This window comes from Cottoperca gobio, chromosome 9 (assembly GCF_900634415.1).
Source record: "Cottoperca gobio chromosome 9, fCotGob3.1, whole genome shotgun sequence".
Classification (NCBI taxonomy): domain Eukaryota; kingdom Metazoa; phylum Chordata; class Actinopteri; order Perciformes; family Bovichtidae; genus Cottoperca; species Cottoperca gobio.
In genome coordinates this window covers 14,883,921-14,907,021 of record NC_041363.1, presented here as the reverse complement: position 1 = coordinate 14,907,021, position 23,101 = coordinate 14,883,921, and the positions used below count along the sequence as shown (strand labels likewise).

At 42.7% G+C, this 23,101-nt stretch overlaps 1 protein-coding gene across 1 annotated transcript in view; it reads left to right on the top strand.

The window, feature by feature from the left end:
* Positions 1 to 3,375: 3,375 nt before the first annotated feature.
* Positions 3,376 to 23,101, top strand: part of ptch1 (patched 1) — a 48,697-nt gene continuing 28,971 nt past the window's right edge. Inside the window, exons 1-7 of the mRNA XM_029439352.1 lie at positions 3,376 to 3,843; positions 5,332 to 5,524; positions 18,995 to 19,184; positions 19,612 to 19,681; positions 19,842 to 19,933; positions 21,517 to 21,715; positions 21,859 to 21,980. Coding sequence (XP_029295212.1) covers positions 3,673 to 3,843; positions 5,332 to 5,524; positions 18,995 to 19,184; positions 19,612 to 19,681; positions 19,842 to 19,933; positions 21,517 to 21,715; positions 21,859 to 21,980 — 1,037 coding nt within the window. The 5' untranslated portion in view covers positions 3,376 to 3,672. The remainder of the gene's footprint in view (positions 3,844 to 5,331; positions 5,525 to 18,994; positions 19,185 to 19,611; positions 19,682 to 19,841; positions 19,934 to 21,516; positions 21,716 to 21,858; positions 21,981 to 23,101) is intronic.

Below are 23,101 nucleotides of genomic sequence, written 5' to 3'. Positions count from 1 at the left end.
TTGATTATTGTAATCCATGATTGTATTACCTTTTTATGTGGTGTACATATCTCTATCACAAAAAGCTAAGACAGTCATGACAAACATGTATAGGGTGGCTACTGAATATTTATATCTCACTGATTTTATTTAAAGGACAATAACGTACAGGCCTGAATAAACTCAGTGCCCTTCTTGCTCACATAGTCTGAAGTCCAAACTATTGCCTACATTCACAAAATTAAAAGTATAATATATACTTATAATAATATAATATATATATATATATATATATATATATATATGTATATACATATATATATATAAGAATACAGTTCTCCCTTCTTGGTATAATTCCTAATGTGAACAATTACTCCATCTGATCCATATTAGCACATGATGGTAAGTGAAAAAAAAAGGAAATATGCTCATGTTTTGGTCAAAGGTGTTTTGGCATCTTACGTGCATATGTATTTCATTAGTTCACACAGATGCTTGCAATATAATCTCCCAGAGCATTTTTACTGGCATATCTTTATAGCCTCTACACTACAGTATTCAAAAGGGAGGACCATTTTCCGCAATGACCTACGGCACTTTGATGGAGTCCTGCAGCGTTACCATCATGACAACAACTTGAACATGTCTAGTACAGATCTTGTGCAGCAGTTATGACTCCTGCTTGCTAAAAGGAAATGTTCCACAGAGACAGGCCGGGGTCTATTCAGGGGCATTAGGGGGCATCGCAGCCTAACTTTGTCCCCCTTTGGAAGCCTTATCTCAGACATCACACCAGGAATATATAATGCCAGTGAAATTAAGTTATTGTTGCAGCCAACCTTCCTACTGATTCCAAAGACAAATCAAAATGTTGATGGGACCGAATGGATATCATTGTTTAGATAAACACCTTTGCATTTACCAGACATCATCTAAGCTGTGCTGAAAGAAAAACATATTTTAAACAGGGTGGAGTCAATCCAAAGGAGGAATACAGTTAAATCTTATAATTAGATTTAGGCTGTTGACTAAATAAAAATATACAAGTAGGTTTGCTAAAATCTTGCATTCATATGATAATTAGAAAAATATTTCTCTATTTTCATGTTAAAAGCAGTCAGTTTTCAGAAGCTATCGCTGAATATGACATTTGTGAATTGAATATGTGATTGAGTGTGCATGTTTATGTATTTATTTGCATGTGTGTGCCTCTGGCTGCAAGCTTCATGATATTGGTAATGTACATATGTGTGCACATACATCCATATAGTATTAACATATGTTGTGTGCCTTCCAAAGCATTCACATGTGTTTATATGTTCATGTGTGTGTCTAACTGTTATGCATAGAGTCATTTGTGTACACATGTAGTTGTGTGTGCACCTGTGCATGACAGCATGTAACTCTGTCCTCTCTTTCTCGCTGGGCGTGATGTTTATCTTATTGACTTGGTGAGACACGGGATGCTGCTGTGCATGGGTTGGTACTGTTTACAAATTTGGGCTTATCACGTGACAGTCAAAGAGTCCTGTCTAAGGAGCGAACGGGACCACCCACGTGGCCAAAAAAGGAACAGCCACGTAATTGTGAGTGAACCTTTTCCGACGCAGACCAAGACGGATTACAATATGTCTTCTTTTCTCCTCACAACAATAAAGCCGTTATTTTTATCTTCATCATAACTGTCATGTTTCGGACTCCACGGGGGCGGATATCACGGATTTGTTCTGAAAGCTCTCCCCACCTGGACTGAAGATGGTAAGTGCGCGGCTGGCAGCCAGACGAGCCGCCACTGAGCTCGGCTGGCTCAGGTGTGAAGTGTGGGCTGCTGATAGATAGACTGATACTCTGGTCCATCAAGTGGCAACACGGGCTAATTACCACATAATTCATTTGTTTGGTTAAACCTGTTTTATTATTCACAGTTGAGTTGTGAGATAAGTTAGGTAACATTTGTCTTGGCTGAAGTATTTCATAGTTTTTATATTATATCTTTAGCTAATCTTAAAACAAGGGACATTTAAGTAAACACGTGTTGTTTTAAATATATTGATATGTTCATGTCTATTTCTTTAACCTAATGAGCCTTGAAATCCTTGGCTATGCAATTATGTTTTCCGCAATTTGCTGAATGTTACTCATCTTCTGGCATAGGTAACAAAGGATTACACTCACTGAGAAAAGTATTATCAGTGCGTAAGGAGACATTAACGACAGTATGACAGTCCGATATAAACGATTAATGGTAAAGATATCGATGAAATCCATGATTAGACATATGTGGCTGAATTGCAGATATTAGAGAGTTATGCGCAAAAATTACAATTTTACTGGTCTATGTAAAATATGAGGTTATTTATTTTGAATTACATAAACGCACTGTTGTGATTTTTTTATAGCAGTGAATACAATTGAAATAGATAAGTAAGCATACCTATGCGTAAAAGAGCGTAAATCAAACATCTTTAATACACTTTGATTTCAAAATTAAACATTTTACTCAGTCATTTGTTTGATAATTTTGTCAAAAGATGATTATTTTGCACGTTATATGTTGTAAACATATGGACGTATATCGTTGTGATTGAGATGTAGTTGGAGATTACCGGCTGAACTGTTTATTATACAGTTTATGTTTGATCATTGGGTCACATTGAACATAATAATTGATCAAGTATAATACACAGTTTAGCTGTTTACATGCATTTATTGAAATCCAAAAATATTAACATTTTGAATGTATCCCTGTCATTTGTGCTAATATCATACACATTACTACATAAAAGTATACATTTAAAGCCTATATGCTATAGTGAGGCTGACATTGTAACGACAACATACTGTAGAACCTCCCATTGAACCGCTGTAATTTGAGGCTCAACGATGGTGGTAGAAAAAAAAATCAAAGTTAAAAACTGCAGTTCTGACATTCCTCGGCCCCCTTCCGTCGCACAGACCGTGTACCTTGCCTCTGACTTCAGGTCCTCTCTGGGAAATGCTTCTTTCTAGCGACAGAGCCCTGTGTTACAACCCAAAACACCAAACGCACCAAGCGGGTTTGGCTCTCAGCGAGACTTCCCTGAAGTTGGAGATGCACACATGAGGTCTCCCTGCCTGGGTGGTCTCTCTACTTTAGTGAGCTGTTGCTAAGCAGCTAATAATAGTCGTGTTTGCTGAGTAATTTTTGCCCTTCTGGAACCAATCAGATGCAAGAAAGTCCTGCGATCTGACAGCCCTAGAGGCGGGATCTCGAGTTTTTTTCCCTTTTCACCCCTCCTCCTCCGCTGCCTCCAAATGGAGAGAGGTCTTTTTCTCCTCTTCTATTGAATCTCAGAGTTGGCCGTGACGCGCGGCCCAGGGGAAGACCACATAGATCCCACCAGAATGCAACGACCATCGAGGTTTCTTACCAGACGACTTGTGTATGGGAATCACTTTGCGCACCTCACTTTTTGAGAGAAACTTGCTTTTTTTAAGAGGCACGGGGAATGCGGTGAAAGCGGTGGAGACCTCCGGATCGCGAAATGTTGGGATGGAAGGCGCAGACTTTGACTCGCCGTCTCCAACAGGAGTATGAAGTCCTACTTCACGGGTGTGAGATCTCCGAGAGTGAAACTTTGTTGCCTTGGGATATCGCTACACGCTTTCGGGGAAATACTATAAAGTGGGAAACAGTCTCGCAGTCCCCGCAACATGGCCTCGGCTGCTAATGCGCCATCCGAGCAGGAAAACAGAGACCCCGATCGGCCGAGGATAACGCGGAGGAACAGGGGGGACTATACCCGCAACACACCGCTGGATTTGGAGTATTTGCAGCGGCCGAGTTACTGCGATGCGGGCTTTGCTTTGCAGCAAATAACCGAGGTGCTTATTTCTCATCTTAACCGAGAGAGAGCTTTATGGTCTTGGTTTCATTGTATTTGCCGAAAAAAGTGGCCAAACTATGTCCAGTCGCTGCTAGGTAACGGGACGGGCTGGGCAGAGGGACACAGGGGCAAGGTTGTAGTAAGCGAACAGTTGTTGTGTTTTATTGTGTGCAGCATTTATAATATTCTATTGCACATGGCTTCTGTTGTAGGATGTAAACAAGTTGTATTAGGAAATACAACCACTCCTAATACAACATCCCAACCTCTAACGGTCTCAGACCAGGCAAAACATGCAGCTTTCATTCACAGTCAACACCACCATTGACTGTTTCATAACATCCAGCTTGAAGTTTCTCTGCTCATGATCTGCGTAAAAAGTTTTGCTGGTTAAATTGAAGGTTTGTTTGACAGTATCTAAGCTTGGGAGACTCGCGTAAAGAGAAAAAAAAAATCCATGTGGCTGCCCTCTTCCGTTCACAAATATTGTGAGTCCCCCTGTGATAGCTCCTACGCTCCCCATGCAGGCCGGAACACACGGGCTGCTGGACGGGGGAGTGGAGCTGTGTGTGGTGGTATTTGTGGGTTTAACACATGCACCTTTTCACGGTATTTAAAATCAAAGTTTGATGTGTGGGTGTGCGTGGGTGGTAATGTAGACTACTTCAATGACATATTACACTACTCCCAACATAGAGTACCTACTGTGGAGGGGGGAATATAGACTTTATTACACTTTAAGGTATTTTTCATTCTATTCATAGGGACCATACTATGCTATGTAACAGGATTATTATGCATCCAAATCTGGGGTTTAAAACCCTGAAGTCTATAAAGGATGCATAAGGATATATCTGTGTTAAATAGAGACACAGGGGAGGCACACTGTCTAAAGACCACCTACTGTATAATTGTGTCTTGAAGGCTATCTCCTTTTATTTACCTCTATCCGCTCTGGAGGTCCAGCTGCAAACCTATTTTGGAGCACAGCAACACACACCTGTGACACCTAATGTCAGACGGCCTGTATTGGCATCTTCATAACTCACCACTGTAGCAGCGAAATGTCACAAATGGACCAGCCTGTGTGTGTGTGTGTGTGTGTGGGTGACCTGTAGAGGATGAAGATATCTTCATTTTGCATGTCTCCTGCTAAGGTTACAGTTTATACGTGTTACTGATATGACAGAACCTGTGGCTCTCACTCTGGGGAGCCCTTAGTGGTTTCTAAGCGGTCCTCAGCAGATGTGTATTTTTCAATCATCACAGGTTAGCAGAGTGAGACGGTCAATGGGTTATATTATTTTGATCAAATTGGGGCTCATAGTTAAAATATTTTAAGAATCTTTGACTTGAACACATATCATTTCTTTGCCTTTATAACATCAAACATTTTCTTCTAAACTGTGCAGATATACCTGTCCAGGTAAGTACAGTGTTTTGTGTTTGAATTGACAGTAACATTACGACTCTTGTCTCATTCTAGGGGAAGGCGACTGGAAGGAAAGCACCTCTATGGCTGAGAGCGAAGTTCCAGAGACTTTTATTTAGGCTGGGCTGTTACATACAAAAGAACTGCGGAAAGTTTTTGGTTGTGGGCCTCATGATTTTCGGAGCTTTTGCTGTGGGCTTAAGGGCAGCTAATTTGGAGACGGATGTGGAGAAACTCTGGGTGGAAGGTAAGACACTCTAATTTATTATTGGCTCTTTCTGACAAGTTGTAAAGTTTATCTGTTTTTAAAGTGTGTGTGTGTGTGTGTGTGTGTGTGTGTGTGTGTGTGTGTGTGTGTGTGTGTGTGTGTTTGAATGCAAGATGCTGGGACCTTTCTTTATTTCAATGCTTTTGAAGCTGTACAGTTTGATATTGAGTGTTTGGAACGGCATGGGATGGTTTAGTTGGGTGGGTTAGTGGGTGCTACTAAACAAGCCAGGGGGATTGTTTATTGTTTAGGCCCTGGCTAGAAGCCAAGTGAAACTTGAAAATACTTACATTTTCCTAACATACTTGCAGCTTCTCAAACCGTGTTAGATGCACACACAAGATGTGCAAGAGGCGACTGTAACTGCACTCAGAAGTAAGGTTGTAATTAAATTCATAAGCAGTTTTTGGGGTAGAGGAAATTTTTGTCAAAGCCGCCATTTTGTGAGAGTGTGTGAGTGTGTGCGAGTGTGTGTCTGCCTGCCCCCAGCAGTTGAATGCTCAGAGACTGTGTGTGGTCCCGTTTTGGACAGCTCTCAACTTTCCAAAAAGATTTGTCTCCGGCTGCAGGGAAAAAGCGGAGTGAGGACAGGAACTTGTGTTTGAGGAGTGGATATGCCGCTCACTTGAGGTTTTTCAGAAACAACTTATGAAGACTGAACATTTTTAAGGAAAAAAGGGACTGTGCGTATGGGTGGTGCTTGGGGGGTAAGGGGAAGGGGCTGTGCTTTTTTTCCTTTCCTTTGATCCGCATTCCTGCACTTAGGGCTAGAGTCGGCTGAAGGAGTCATGAATGGAGGAGCTGATTTTACTGCTAAGAAAATGAATAAGTCTTTTTTGGTCATGAAAAAAGAAACAAAAAAGTATTTACGCATAGTTGTTGTCACATTTGTGTGGTTGCCTTCTCTGGTTTCAACCCATTTTAACTACCCAGGCTGATGTAGAAAAAACATATAGTTCATGAGATCAAACAGTAAAGCAGACTGATTCCTGCACAGATCAAACACCCCACCTCCTCCCCGGTTTGGCTGTTCTCTCCTTGCGTGCTGCTGCAGGGGTCTGACCGAAAGCGTGTTCTTCTAATCTGTGGCGCAGGCGCAGTTGGCAGCAGTTCAGGCAGAGGGGCGCCTCCTCAGTACAGGACTCCTGATCGTAGCCAGAGGAACACACTGTTTTCACACCCTTTTCGCATGTCAGACCATGATCATGTGCACTGCGGTGAGGGGCAGCATATGAAAGTGAACGGAGCATCCTTTGATACTAAGTTGCTGCAGACTGGCATTGAGTGCTGAAATTGATTAGTTAGGAAATCATTTGATAGAAAAGACTAGTTCTTGACTATTTTGATAATCAATTTTCATTTCTCAAATGAAATATCCTGCATATAAATAATCTGTGGAAACATCAACAAAACAAAATAAAAAATTGAAAGATGTCCCTTGAACGTTTTTGGAGCACACTGATCTTACAGAGGGACAGCAGAGATGCGCATTATGCTGCAGTTATTGTTTAAGTTTCTATAGATTTGATACGTTTTGATACTCTTTGGCACTTGATACAGTTTGGAAAATCTTTCGCCATTGAAATACATTTTAACTGTCATGAATTCAAGCTGACTGCAACTGCTCTGCTTCATGAAGCAGCAAATGGCAAAGCTTTTACAGACACATTAAAAGTAAAGTCTACAGGTTAGCTTTTTGCGGCTTTTTCTTTTTGCATGTCAAACAAATATCATATCAGTTCAGACCCTGGCAACATGTGATTGGTATTTGCAATTATTCTTGTTTGTGGACTAAAATATTGATTTATGTTGAACCAAGTCTAGTGACCTCTACATCTACAACACAATCTCACAGTGGCTCATACGGATACAGAGAGACCTGCTCATACACACACACAGGCACTGAAAAAGAGACTGGGCTGTGGTGGTTTCCTAGGTCCCGATACGTGAGGGGTTCCAGATGTTGATAGGGAGAGATCTGTTTGTTTAGATTAGACTGCACAGCTGAGGGATAGATTAGTTCTGCCTGGACCGTGGAACGCTGTGCTGGGCCGTGCTGGGGGACTGGCCCATCGTCTGAGAGGAAAAAGAAGAGAGAGGAGGAGAGGACAGAGCGGCTGTTTATGTTTCATTTGGAACTGCCCTCCTCAGGTGACCCATGGACGACCCTGCCTGGAAGCTGTGTGGCCTGTGGACGCACGCATACACACACAATACACACACAATACACCCAGCTCATATTCAATCTCTCAATTCCCTTACAATTGAATGGAGCTGCATTTTTACGTTTATGATCTCATGTCGTGTCTGTCGTCACCTGCTTTCTGCTAGTGCCAAGGTCTACAGCAGACCACCATTAGCTGGCTAGTGTGTTTATTCTACTCGCTGTCACGTGCCACAGCTTTCGCAGGGATTGTCTCTTCTCACACAGTGCTCACTCAGCACTGTTTATAAACACTCAGACACAGGAAGTTCTGTTTATTAGACAAAGCGACAGAGACCAATTGGGAGTGAGACGCATGCCTGCACAAAGAGGCGATTGTGTCAAACCAATGAGGATGTATGGGGTTTGTGTTTAGCTAAACATTTTTACCTGGACCACATAAAAATGATAGTGACATGTAATTAAGACATACTGCATCCAGACTAATGCTGCGCTGTCCGCTGTGATGCTTACAGGAAATTATTGGCTCAAACAGGAAGTTGTAGTATTGTGGTCTTCTATCTTGCTCTCCCCACACACAAATGTGGCTTGCTGCCCTCTGTGTGCTTTCCTCAATGGCGGAACACATGCCTATTGGCCTGTGTTCGACTTCAGATACATCCTAAGTTTCAAATTGCAGATGATTCTAGATGATCTTGCGATGATTAACTATAAGCTGCGTTCAGCAAGCAGAGGCATAGAAGAGAGGAATAAGACCCCTTTAGAGTTCCTCCCAGCCACAGATGGAAAATGGAGCCATCCCATGGCAGTCTAGGTTAAGGCAAACATAGGCCAAATTGTAAAGAAAATACCAGCACCGCCTGCCTCTAATTAAAACAGTATCGCGTAAACATTGGCCTTCCTGTAGGACGGCCCCTCACTCTTTCGCTCTGTTTCGGTGCTGAGAGAGGAGCTGGAGATGTGGCTGTGTTGATGGGTGAGAGAGGGTACAGGCAGGAGAACATTTGGAAATGGGGCTTTTGAAGCTCAAGCTCCGGGCAAGGGTTGAAATTGAAACTGGGGGTAAAGCAGATGAGATAGAGCTGCGCTTTAATCTGGGCTGAGTGGAGGTTAGCCTGTAGCTTTAGCATCGACTAAGGAGAGGATAAGGCTTGTAGCATTCAGAGGACGTCTTTTGTTTTCATTGTGAACACAGAGATATGTGTGAGTGATTCAAGTTGGAATGAGTTTATAGTCCCTAGATTTACGGCCTGGACTGGGGCATAGGGCCATAGATTGTAGTCTCAAGGCTACTGACTGAGGGGAGGCCCCAGGTCCCGTAGCGCTTTCTTGGGGGACATAAGTGTAGAGGCCAGGGGCCACGGGGGTAGACCCCTGGGGCCCTGAGGTCATCTTGTAGAGGCCCCGCTATTTAAAACCTCACCTGATACTCACCCTGTGGCCTGGGTGCAGAGTGAAGACTCACAGCAGAGGGGAGGGAGGGGTGTAGGATGGGAGGGGTGGAAGAAATTCAGCAGAAGTCGCAGCTGTCACCAGGCCTTGTTTGTGTCCTGTATATGTTGTATATGTGTGTGCATCTCTACACATTTGTGCATGCCTGTAGGAGTGCATCTAATGGGTCAGATGTTGTTAGGAGACTATGCATTGTTCACCTGAATCAGTATTTCATTTAATTAACTTGTGTTTAACCTTTTGACATCTGTCCTCCAGCAGAGGGCAGTGAATTAGATATATTTTTTGCTTTAATCTCTGAATATCTGTATAGCAATTCTAACTCAAACAATATTCAGCTCCTACATTAATGCAAGTCATCATTCCTGCTGTAATGACAGAATATAGGTTGAGGAGGCAATTCAAAGTCATACCCCCCAAAATGTTCATTATTCATTGTTCCTCTGCCTTCAGCTTGTTCCTCATATAAATATGGTAACAGTTAAAATGGTGCCAATCCATGTTTGTGAGCATTCAAAGCCTGATTTAAGGATTCAAAATCCAGTCTGATAGGACCAAAATATTTTTTTTCAAAAGTAACTCCCTCCCTCCCTTGAATGTCTGTTTTGTATCTAGTGTGATTAAGAGCTGAGTTGACAGAGTTGGTGGTTGTTTTGTTGTTTTGCTGGTAATGGCAGCGGAGAAGGGAGCGGTATAATGTTAAGTGCATGTGGAAGAAGCCTTGACATCCTTTCTTGTGGACGTAAATGAGGAGGAGGACGAGGAGGAGGAGGGCCCTGAATGTGGTGTCTCCACTGAGAGGATTGTGGTTTGCATGATTAAATTATCCAGCTTTTGATGTGTATGGGAGCATTGATACATGCATGGATGCACACGCACGCACGCACACGCACACACACACACACACACACACACACACACACACACACACACACACACACACACACACACAGAGAGACTTTGGAGTTTTGGTTCTGTGAATGAGTAGGTGGTTGATCAGGGCTGGCATGGCAGGCTATTTCGATGGGCCTCTCTTTACTATTTTCTCCTCTTTATTCATCTGTTTTCCTCCTTTTTCTCTCGTTTTCTTTCACTCTGTCCATCACACTCCATCTCCAACTGCTTTCATTCTGCAGCCGCAAGCAATCAAACACACAAATGTGCCCACACACAATATTCTTTATTAGTTCGCACAGAATACACCACATAGTAGTCATCTATCTTTCTCTCTCCATCTACACAAATGTGAGCGTGCAAACATGCACCCTTTTTACATTTTCTAAACTCGACTCAATTAAGTTTGTGTTTATCAGTTCACTACAAACAGGATTAAACCTCTATAGAAGGAATAACATTCCAGCGTGTTGTGTTAAACTTTACGAGTTGATGAAAAGTGCAGGCTTGCTGGTGAGGGATTTAGTGTGGGGAAACATTGCGCCTCTGGTACTGTACACAGACTTACAGCGCTGTTTTCTTAAGCTAGCTCTCCCTCATTTGAAAGCAGGTTTGTGTAAATTACTCCAAGTAAATTTGAAATTACTTTTTTAAATGTGCTTGTTAACCATGCTGTGTGTGTGTGTGTCCGTATGTATGTGTGTGTGTCCGTGTGTGTGTGTGTGTGTGTGTGTGTGTGTGTGTGCTCTCAAGGTGATTGCACTCCCATTCACAAACGGCATCCTGAGATGCCTCCAAGCTCTCTGTTTACATTTTGCATTCTTTCAGGCGCTCTTATTCAAAAACCAGAGCCCTGCGAATGACCGACCACAGGAGACTGTGGAGAGAATTACCCTCCCCCTCTACCTCCTTCTCTCCCTCTCTCTCTCTCTCTCTCTCTCTCTCTCTCTCTCTCTCTCTCTCTCTCTCTCTCTCTCTTCTATCCCTCTCTTTTCCTCTCAGCCAGAAAGGTCTCTCTCTTTACCCGAGCCCCCCCTCCCCCTCCCCCACCACAACCACTCCCCCGTCTCTGGCTGGAGAGAGTGGCCTCAGAATGCCAGATGTATTACAGAGTGAGCCACGGCAATGTAAACACTCAGCCCTGCCATGAGAGCAGGGTGGTCTGGCCTCCCTCCTTCCCTTCCCTCCCCTACGCTCCTATCCCTCCCTCCCTCTTCCCCTTTCCTCTTTTCCCTCCCTCACAGTGCTGACTGCCAGAGGGGTGGAGAAAGTACAAAACAGCAGAGGCAAAGTGTGTGTGTGTGTGTGTTGGGGGGAGACCGAGCGAGGGAAGAAGCAGGAGTATAGTAGCGGTAGTGTGTTTGTGTTTTGGCTGCAGTGCCTACCGTACTCCAGGAGAGAGATTGGGGTGTTGATTGATGCTTTTCAGACTGCAGCTCAGAGAATATTTCATGCAAACATACTGTAAACATCTCCAAATTGTGTGTGGCGGTTGGAATTTTTTAGCCCCTCTGGCACACTTGGGTTACATACGTTGCAGTATAGTTCATTGCAATTCCTATAGCACAACGTCATAGAATCTGGCAGCAACAGCAATTACACAAGTACCACACATGCACACGCAAGGCATAAAGATACAGTGATATAAAACATTTCCTCTCTCAGATGATTGAGAGGTTTGGAGCTCCAGATCGAGTCAGTATGCGTCAGAGTGAAATAATCTCCTGTACTGAGACCGCCCTGCAAGTCTGACTGGAGCATGAGGACATTGGGAACTTGTGACCTGGCTGTTGTGTTATTAAGTGCAGTGAGGCCTGATGGGTATCACTTTTTTTCAGTCATTGTCTCCCTGGTAAAGGTGGATGAACTGTGTTATGAGAAAGTGATATTTCAAAGTGACGAACCCACAGGGAATAATTACTCAACTCTGTAGTTCCCATCAACTCTATGGAGCGTTTTAGCGTCTTTCAGCTCATTGCTTTGGCTTTCCAGACCACAACTTTACTGTTTTGGTTTAATTTCACTGATCTCATCAGTGCTGCTGCAGCCGTTTTAAGCAAACAAGCTCCCACTGTACATTACACTAAGTTATTGACTAACTGGTAAACATCATGGAGCGTTTAGCGGCTAAAAAGCCAGACATTTCCCACAGGAGTTGGCAGAGAGCAAAACAGATCTTAAAGTAGGGTGAATAGTGGACTTGCATTCTTCAGGTCGCCAAACAAATAAGCACTGTTTGCTAACGAAATCAGCATATAAACTTTATAACCTGTCAGTGTTGTGTTTTTTGCTTTTTGTTCTTCCCTCACGTGGTCAAAAACAGCATTTAATGCAGGTGTAACACTGATGCATTTACCAGTCTAGGATATTTGGTTAGATTTTAACTGAGGTATCAAATAAATGATTGACTTGGTACCGCCAGCGAAACCAATGTAACGTATTAGCACCAATATTTATAATTTTCAAATGATTCTCAACCCTACTGACCATAAAATAAACTATGTGTAAAGGGAACACTAAAAGATTTAATGCAAGAATTAAGTAACCGGAAAATAAATACAGTTTATTTTTGTCTTTCTTCCATTCACACTATTTCTGTTTCAGCGTATTCTATTCCACACTTTGGAATGTGTGATTTTGGGATACCTGGAATTATGGGCCATCTTTCCAGGAAATGACAGAGAGATGGCTGGTTGAGATTGGCTGTTCAGGCTCATGTCACGGTCTGTTATGGCTGGGCTGTGGGCCAATCACATGGCAGTAAATGCAGCAGAGGGAGATCGCTCACCTGGCTTGCATTGGACAGGCACTGACAGGAGATACAGGAGATTTTATTTTCCCCAACAGAGCTGGGGTTGATGGAAGAGTTGTTCTTCTAATAATTTTTTTATGTCCCTTATTTTACCTAACAAACGAATGTACTATGTGTGGAGAGATTTGAACACTTTTACATCACTTACAATGGCAGTAGCATAAAATCTCACGTCCTCCACTAATTGATATGTCATTTGTCCAATGTGTCGGTTGTTGTTAATTGAACCACAACCACTGCACGCACATGCTACATACACAGACTTTCTGTCAGCGTTTTCTTGCCCTACTACTCTTTCCACTGCTCTGTGAATCCATTGGCATTGAATAGGATTTTTTTCAGGGTGGAGGTGGGGGGTTGGGAGGGGAGAGTGAGACCTGAATGAGGGCAGCAACGTGGAAGAATCTGCCCATTGAGGAGTGTGTGAATGTACACCTCGGGCCCAGGGGAAGCTGCATTGGGAGCCAGCCGACTGCTAAATACACCCATTTTAGGGGCCGGACAGGTGATTAGCATAATCAGGGGCGAGGGGAGCCATACATATGGTAATGCTGCAGTTGGGGGGGTGGTATGGGTGGGGGTTCGGAGAGGAGGGTGGGGGGCAGGGGTTGGCAGCTGGGGTGTCACATTTGTGTAAGGGGGTGTGTAGCTGCATGAGGAGACACTCGGCTACAGCTGCACGTCAGAGAACTTCCACACGGTTTCTTATCATTTCTTCCTCTCTCTTTTCCGTCACTCTCTCTCTCTTTTTCCCTCCTCTTCTTCTTCTTATGTGTCACCCACTCTCTACCTTGCTTGTTTTACCCTTCTTCTCCTGTGTGGCAGACCCCTCCTCTTTGAAAGCTGAAAGGAGAGAGGGAAAGAGAGAAAAAGAGGGGGGCTCAGCATGGGTCAGATTGGGTCCCATCTCTCAGTGAAGCCTTTCATCACATATTTGTGGCTGTGTGCACACCTGCATTGCCCACATTCAAAACTGCTATTACTGCTTTATATACAGCTGTGTGTGTTGCTACCACAACCAATACAACTATTACGGCTAGTTCTCTTACTAATGCTGCTACAACACAGAGAGAAGTGATTCACACATCTCATCTTCACAATATAATATGTTCTCAATGTCTTCAGCCATGCCTCATGTCCACAGACAATTGTTTAAATGTATCCAGATATAAAGTCACAGCAACAATATAAAGTTGGAAAATCCAAGAAGCAATGATCGTGTGAGGTTCAGACAGAGTGACAGCAGATGGTAGAAGGTAGAAGCAGAAGAATGGTGGAGGAAGGCAACAGGTGGGTTTGTCTCAGTGATCAAAGTCTGTCAGGTGATTGGCAGTAGCAGCTGAGAAGGAGACAAACAGGAAGGAAGAGAAAAGAGGAGGTGGTGACGTGAGGTTGGGCTTTACCATGGGAAACTCTACCTGAACAGACTAACCAGTAACAAGGACCAAGCAAGGTCAAATGAGAGATGTTTGAGAGAAGATGCATCTAGGATTTGTAACAACACAAATGCATCTATGGTATGCCTTCTGTACATTTCTCTTTCATTCCTAAACCTCTTAGGTAACTTGAAAATCTGCTAGAGTATAAGCAGTTGTGTCTGCTTTTCATTATGAGAGCCATTTGTTTGAGCATATGCTGTATATGGAGATGATGACATTTCTATGTTAACAATTACCTTATCTGAAAACACATGAAAACATGCATGAATAAACAGCATGTTCATTTGTTCGGTCGCATGTGACATCTCATGCAACAGGTGTAACTTCCCATGTTAAGTCTTTTTTTACCCTGTTGTGTAATTTTGACACATTTCTTGTCTATAACATTTGATAGATGTATACAAACATCTCCATTAATCACTTTTTGGAATGGTTTTCCAGATCACATCCTCATGTAGGTGTTCTGCAGACAGCTGTGTAGTCCTCTTGCTTTCCTCTATACAGGGCTCAGGGTATGGGAGGTCGTTGATGGCAAAGAGATGACCTGGTTTTGGGGGGCTTCCTCCTCACCACAGGGGGTCCCTGCTGAGAGGGGGCCTAATCCAGCTAATCCTTTCTCTGCACACACACGCACACACACAAAGATGTGTGTAGCCACATGCACATACATACAGTATATTCATGTATGCATGCATGAGGTCACACACACACACACACACACACACATATATGAATGATCCATTTAGCATCTTATTGGTCAGGTATTATATCAGAGCTTTGTTAGTGGTGGTGAAAGTCAGAGGGGCTTCAAACTGTTTCTAGATCTGCTGAAAGGTCATTCCTGTTTCTGTTCGTGGGAGGTGTAATATTTGTACGTGCAGTTTTAGCATCACGGTGTGTATATGTGTGTTTTCATACCAGCATCACACTCAAGAGTTATAGGAGTTGTTTGCCGCTGGTGCATGTTTTCCCTGAAAGTGAGGGATGCTTCTGTTGTCAGGAGTAAAAGATGTGCAGGGGGGGGGGGGGGGCTATGCTGTTGTGTGTTGCATGGAAAAGAGAGAAAGTTGGCAAGGGGAAAGGGGGGTGGGCTGGCTTTGACAGAGGGGCCGGGCTGATTGCCATCATGATCTGGCCAATCACAGAGTAGAGCTGAATAGAGTAAAGAGAGAGAAAATGAGAGTATAAAGATTAGGGGGAGTTCAGAACTGAAAGGAAGGAGGGGGGTGATGTCAGTTCCTTTAGAAACCTACTTTCTCTCCCTTCGGCCCTACCGCCCCCCGTTCCCCTATTTTGAGAATAGGGGGGACCAAGGGTTAATGTTATGCAACACACTGAATACCCGTACTGAGCGCTCCAAAACAGTGGCACACATAGGCCTTCTTCTTCTTCTTCTTCTTCTTCTTCTTCTTCTTCTTCTTCTTCTTCTTCTTCTTCTTCTTCTTCTTCTTCTTCTTCTTCTTCTTCTTCTTCTTCTCACCACTCGATTCTGTGTAGGTTTATTTTTGAGAAATGCTTAGTTAAGAAGTGTTGATCATTAACCAGGCAACACACATGCAGATATAACACATATATACACAGGTGGCAGTAGACATTAACACAGGTGTGCAAATTAAGAGATGGCTGGTGCTGACATGATTGGTCAAAAAATTGATTTAGGGTTGCAATTAACAACATGTTGTTGTTTTTATTTGTGGATTATTTTCTGCATTAATTCTTTGGTATATAAAATGTCAGAAAATAATGATGGATGCCCATTACAAGTCGCCAGAGTCCAACTCGACATATACAAATTGCTTGTTGTCCAAAATCTAAGGTACTTAGTTAATTATCACAGAAGACTAAGAATTTGAGGAACCGCAATTAAAACAATTATGGTTAAATAATGAAAATAAATTAAATTGTTGCCGATTGCTCTTCTGTTAATAGACTAGTGATCCGGCTGTAAATCGGTTAATCGATCACAAAAATTAGAAACTTTAATTAAATAATAATTGATTGATATCATTCAAGTAATTTATTTTGTAAACATGTCAAATATGTGCTGGTTATAACGCTCTAAATGGGAGAATTTCATCAACTGTATATGAGCATGTTAATAAAACCAAATGAAGAATAATCAACAATCAAAGCAAATGTTTTGAAAGCGAAGCAAGTGAGTCAGAAAAGGAGCTAGTATGGGAGGCATCTGAAAGTCGGTGACACTTTGTTTTAGGTCACAGCAGCTGAGCCTGGAGCGGGACACCTTCAAGATATCAACACATGCCGAGGTCAACCAGTTTACTTAGGAGAAGGAATATGGGAATATGTGTCATTGAAGAAACACAGCTGTGTGTACACACACACTCACATGCACATGCTCGCCAGTACCTCAGTGCACACTCACACACTCACACATTTTCTTGGTCCAGCTGGGGTGTTAATTTCACCCCGAGGCTGTGTGAGTGTTGACCCCAAAACGCTGTAACCTCGTGAAGTGTGGAATTCTCTAAGCCCGAGGCCGTGATGTGCTGTTTCCTGTAGAGAGAGTACATTCCTTTGACTTGTCCCGTTCCTCCCTGCTTGCTGTAAACCCAAGGTCTTTGGGTGGCAATCCACATCCACTTGGAATGTGTTCAAAACAGACAGTGAATTCTTTCTAAACTCATCCCTCCCATCTTTTTTAATCAGTCCTCATCTCCTTGCACAAACAGAAACTGAAAATGGATGCACCTCTTTCTCCATACCTCCATACCTGTGTTCCCAAGTTTCCCCTTTGGCAGTGCACCTTAACCAAGCCTCGGGCCAGCTTTGCCTTTGAGTGTTGAGTGTACCAGACAAGTCGACTTGTTAGTGCACTGTCAGTGTGCGTAGGGTCTAAATCAGTTCCATGCGTGCTCTTTTGCAGGGAGGGCTAGTGTAACGTAGCCGTGTAGTTGGCCGAGCAGCGGAAAGCATGTCGCTCCGGTTAGCCTAGGCCTGCTATTAATGATGAGTATTATAAACATGCCTTCAGACAGGATCAGATGGGAATGCTGTTTGGGTTCAGAAAAAAAGAAATCAAGTGTGTTTTCCTAATGCCCCAAGACATGGCCCCCTCCCTCCCTGTTCCATTGGTCTGACTGGGTGGTCCAGCTCAGCAGAACAGGCATGCTCATGTTCAACTTTAATGCCATTACAATGGACTGCAAATATTCAATCTTTGCCTGCTGTTGCACGAATCGAGCAGAATTGTTAAATTGGATTACGGCATAATAAAATGTTAGTGAGTTTTCACACAGTCGGCTCTCTCTCTGGGCAATTTCCACGTGCGTGTGTGTGTTTGTGTGTGTGAGCAAGTGAAAGACTTTGACTATAAATTGCCCCGAGCTTTCACTGAGCAGTCACTGATGATTGAAGGGATCAAATCCTCTGCTCGTAAATCAGACACAGATACACTTAACTAAAGGATGCACACACACAAATCTCATCAAGAAAGAAAGTATGAAACATGCACAAAAGCATGTACTTTTATAAAGCTTTTATTTACACTTGCATTTGACTTAAAAATTGGGAATTTTCCCATGCTTGCATGACTGTAATGGCTTGCATTTGTTCATGTGTGTTTCTGAGAGACTTTGCCAGACTTGCCTTGGCTGTACTGGGGTGGAGCAGGGCAGCTAAAGGGCCTGAAAGGCTGCTTTTGTAGCTCGGGCTAGCTGAGAGCTCAGAGCGCACGCACAGGGCTTAGGCCCACCACGATACTGGGAGCAAAGCCTGGAAGAGAGCCTCTCTCTCTCTCTCTCTCTTCATTAAACACATACACACACTGTCACACACATATGTAGTCAACGTGGTCTGGCGCTGCTGACTTGTTAGTAAATTTGAGTAGAGCATTGAGCGTTTTTTGTGAAATGTGGATTTGTTGGAGTGATGTTACTCTAGTGGAGTCAAAGGATTTAGGATGTTTGGCTTTGTAGTGGTACAAGCTCACTGTAAGCAAAGTGCTTTTGTTTAAGATACAAACGCGATAAGGCTGAGATGTCTTTGTGTTTGATTTGCACAGGGTCTGTTCTTGAGTCACAGATGTTTTAGCACATGATGCTGCTTTTGCGTATGTGTGTATATGTGAGAGAGAGAGTGGGACGGCTGTGTTCAGGATGTCTCACTTTCTGTTTAGTGTTGTAAGATATTTGTACCTGCAATATAAATAGTTTAGGGCTCATTATTTTGAGTTAAAAAAAAAAAATCTATACATTTAATTTAGGTTAAAAAGGTTACAATTTGAATTTGAAAAAAAGGTTACAATTTGAATTTGATGTATGGATGTTATGGTATGGTGTCACCTACACACCAATCCCCCCCCTCATCATTGCTGTCTTTACATCAAGGACCACATTGGAATTGAGGAAGAGTAATTAGATTACTGCAAACTGTGGTTGCCAGTGTCTTTTTGCACCAGAGACCCAACTCTTGGGTGCATGGGGACCTGAAACCTGAGATAAAATCAGCTTACATCTCCTTTAAAGAAAGAAAGAAAGAAAACTAGGTATAGTTTTGGTTGAAAATCAGTAAAAGCTGAAAATGATGAGCCTTAAATGTACAAAATAATAATCTAATTGTATCATAATTTGATCAAATACAAGTGCATCTTCTTACACTACAAGTGTGTTTGGATATTTGAGGGTTTGAATACACACATTTAAACACATTCACTCTCCTTTATCCAGTTGGTGGGCGTGTGAACCGGGAACTGACGTACACGCGGCAGAATATAGGCGAGGAGGCCATGTTTAACCCTCAGCTGATGATCCAGACGCCGCGGGAGGACGGAGCTAATGTTTTAACGGTGGATGCGCTCCTGCAGCACCTGGAGTCAGCTATCCGAGCCAGCAGAGTTCATGTTTACCTTTATAACAGGTAACTAACTATTCCATCATTTCTACCTGTGCTCTTGTCTGTATGTCTTCATCATATATTCATTCGAGTTCTGGTTATTTACCCAAAATAATAAATCAGAATTCTGTCTCAGATTTAATGCAATGAAAATAACAATAGCCCTGCAACAAATATGTGAAGCTTTCAGTTTATACATACACATAGTTTCAGTCGTTGTTGTATTGCATTGTATTGCTCTATATAATAATCTGATATTGTTTCCTTCACATCTATGCCCATGTATGCAGTATATACTGTATATGCCTGTATTCATCTAGGTTTTGTCTAGCAGTAACTCATAATGATGAAAGACTTATTTTCCTCCTCTGATCAGTTTAGCCTAAGGGGCTCATGGTGTTTAAGGGCCATGACAAATACTGAACAGAAACTATTTTGTTCTCCTTTTCAGACAATGGGAATTAGAAAACTTATGCTACAAATCAGGAGAACTAGTCACAGAAACTCATTTTATGGATCAGGTAAGATTCAAATGGTTCACTTAGTTTTACTCTCTGCATCCTATTGAAACATGACCAGCACAATCCAGATCTTTTTTGTCTCTGATGCCTTTTCCTATATACTGTACGCTTCCAATGTGTGTCAAACCTGCTGTGTGTGGCCATGTGTTTGTCCAATTAGATCATAGAAAAGCTACATCCCTGCCTCATCATCACCCCTTTGGACTGTTTCTGGGAGGGAGCCAAGCTCCAGTCTGGAATGTTCTATTTACCGTAAGTACGCAAATCTCCTTTTTACAAGAAAGAATCTGTATTTTATGATGTGTCAGCACAATCACAACATGCCAACACAGCATATCATTAGATTGACTGATCTCTTTCAAGGTCAAATTATGGGTATTATGGTCAAATGATCAAAAGCTATTTTAAAGAATCCTAATTGGGCACACATAGGGCTCTTCTCACTGAGGCAAACTGATAAAAGAAAATATGTTTGGGGACAACAAGGCCTTGAACGCTAAGCTAAGTGATGGCTATACAATTAGTGTATATGGTAACAGTATTTTCAGATTGTTTTCAAGAGCGAGAAGGAGGAAATCTGGATCTATGGATCTTGTCTTTACCCCTTTAGTAGAAGCTGCCCAAACACACTCAAAACCATCCAAAAAGACACCACAGAGGACCAAGAGTGTGTGTGCATGTGTGTTGTGTGTGTGTGTGTGTGTGTGTGTGTGTGTGTGTGTGTGTGTGTGTGTGTGTGTGTGTGTGTGTGTGTGTCGTCTCCTCTGAAGGCTCTATTGTAGTAGTTGCTGGCATGCGTATCGCTGGCGATAGTTTCTCTCCAGCCCTGGGCCTCACACCATTGTCTGCCCCTTCTGTTGCTAATGGCCTGCTGCTACAGTAATACTCAGCAGACCTTTACCTCTGCATGTGTGTGTGCATGCATATGTGTGTGCCATTGCCATCAGTGCATATGTATGTATTGTGGACGTGTGAAAGTGCATCAGCGTGAGAGTGTGTCTGTGTATGTGTGTGTGTGTGTGTGTGTGTGTGTATGTGCGTGCGTGCGTGCGTGCGTGTGTGTGTTAAATTTGGTCTCAGATGGTAAATAAGGTTTTTACTATGTTCTGGTTGGTAGGCTGGGAATAATAACCCAAGCCTGGTTAAGCACATACAATGTAGTCTGAATGACAGAGAGAGAGAGATTCAGAGAAAGGGAGATTGGAATGTGTGAGGCATAGAGAGACAAGGACTGGTTTGGAGCAGGAATTCAGCACGGTGCCATCGCATGATGGGAATTAGTCTCCATTTATTGTTTTCTGTCACCTAGCAAGAAAGAGATTCTTTTCTGCTCTCAAAAATGTTTTGTGAGGTAAAATTTGGAGGTAATAACACTCACGCATCTGACTAATGCAACCCAGCCTTGAATACTGAATCAGTCATCTGTTTCACAGTTTTGGCAATTATGTCCAATGGTTATGATAACTAATTAACAAGAAACACTAGCGCTCAATCAGACAGCTTGTAAACAAATGATCAATAAACCAGATTATCTAAACCACAACTAAAAGTGAATACAACTAAAATGTTGGTCATAATCGGTGGTTCGTTTGGTAGGTCAAAGTTGAACCAGGAAGGCGATCTGTAAACTGTGATGGATTTTTAGAATGGACAGCTTGGGTAATCATGTTTCAAGACTATTTGGTTTACTCTTCCAAATAGGAAGGATGGCCAAAAGTATGAATAAAAGTTTATATAAAATTGATTTAGAAAGTGCCCAGAAATAGATACACAGCATCTGAAACATGGTTTAAGTCAGGGTTGAACAGTAGTCTTGTTTACTTTTAACTTTGCAGAGGTAAAGACCCTCTGCAGTGGACCAACTTTGACCCGAAGGAGTTCCTTGAGGATCTGCGAAAGGCAAACTTCGCCGTGGAAGGTTTTGAGGAGATGTTGGAAAAGGCAGATGTTGGACACGGCTACATGGATAGACCCTGTTTGAACCCTGCTGACCCTGATTGCCCCCTTACTGCGCCAAATAAGAACTCAACCAAGGTTGGCACACACATAGGCTCAAGCTTTGGGCGCAGAATATCTGTGTACACATGCAACATTTATATGTTTTGATAAACCATAGTCTTTGGTTTGAGACTAGCTGCTGACAGTTATTTTCTCGCCTGTTACTTTTATTGCACCAGCCATTCGACGTGGCGAAGGTCCTGAGTGGTGGCTGCCATGGTCTGTCCAGGAAGTACATGCACTGGCAGGAGGAACTGATCGTAGGAGGGACCACCAAGAACGGCAGCGGACCCCTACTCAGGTAACATACCCAAACTTACACATACACACCCTCATAAACACTGCTGTGATCACTGCAGGGCTTATTCTGGAAAGAGTGTGTGTTTTTTGTTCTTTTATGCGCTCGGAAACGGCGCATGCATGCGTGCGTGTGCGCGGTGTGCTGTAAATCTTGCAGTCATTAGCAGATTCCAGTGAAATCTTAGAGCTCCAGCTGTTCCTGCTCAGCTCTGGCGCTCTACTTGGACACTACCCACTCATACACACACACACACCCACCCACCCACACACACACACACACACACACACACACACACCGAGTGATCTATTGCCGGGCTAGTTTGTCCAAATATACAGCGATTTGGGATACATGGATTTAATTCCAGCACAGGCATCAGGACAAAGCTTAAAGATTATGTAGTATACATTTGGTACTTAATATACACATTTGTATGTGTCAATAAGCCGTATTCCCTCCATAAAAAAACACATTACATTCAGTTAATTACTGTTTTTGTACACAATGTTTATGTAATTATAAAACATACACAGGAATTAAAAACATGCACATTTTATCAAGCAATAGGAAGCTTCCTTTAACAGGGGAACGCTACACAACTATCCAACATGTTGCTAATGGACCACTTATTTTATTGTGAAATTGCGGTTTGGATGGTGCATGCACATGCATTTACACACAAAGGGAAACCCTCACACACACATTTACACGCATACTGGTCCCAGAGTACAGTGGGGTGCGTTGTTTGTTTGGTGGTTGTGTTTTTTCCTGGCAAGATTGGGTCATTAGGGTGTCTGTGCGTGCCTGTGTGTGTGTGTGTGTGTGTGTGTGTGTGTGTGTGTGTGTGTGTGTGTGTGTGTGTGTGTGTGTGTGGGGTTTAGCTGCTCTGTCCATTGGGCTGTTAGTGCTGGCACACGATTCCTACATCTTGTTTACTAACTGCCACCATTACCGTGATTATCAGCATATTACAGAGATCACATTCATAAAGAGAACGACTAGCTAATGTCTGCTCCTATGGTTCGTAAAATGTGACGATTTGAAATCACAGACTGACTCAACTACTGTTCTTAAATTTCAATCTATTCCAAAGTCACTTTTTAATGACTAATACATTTGATTTA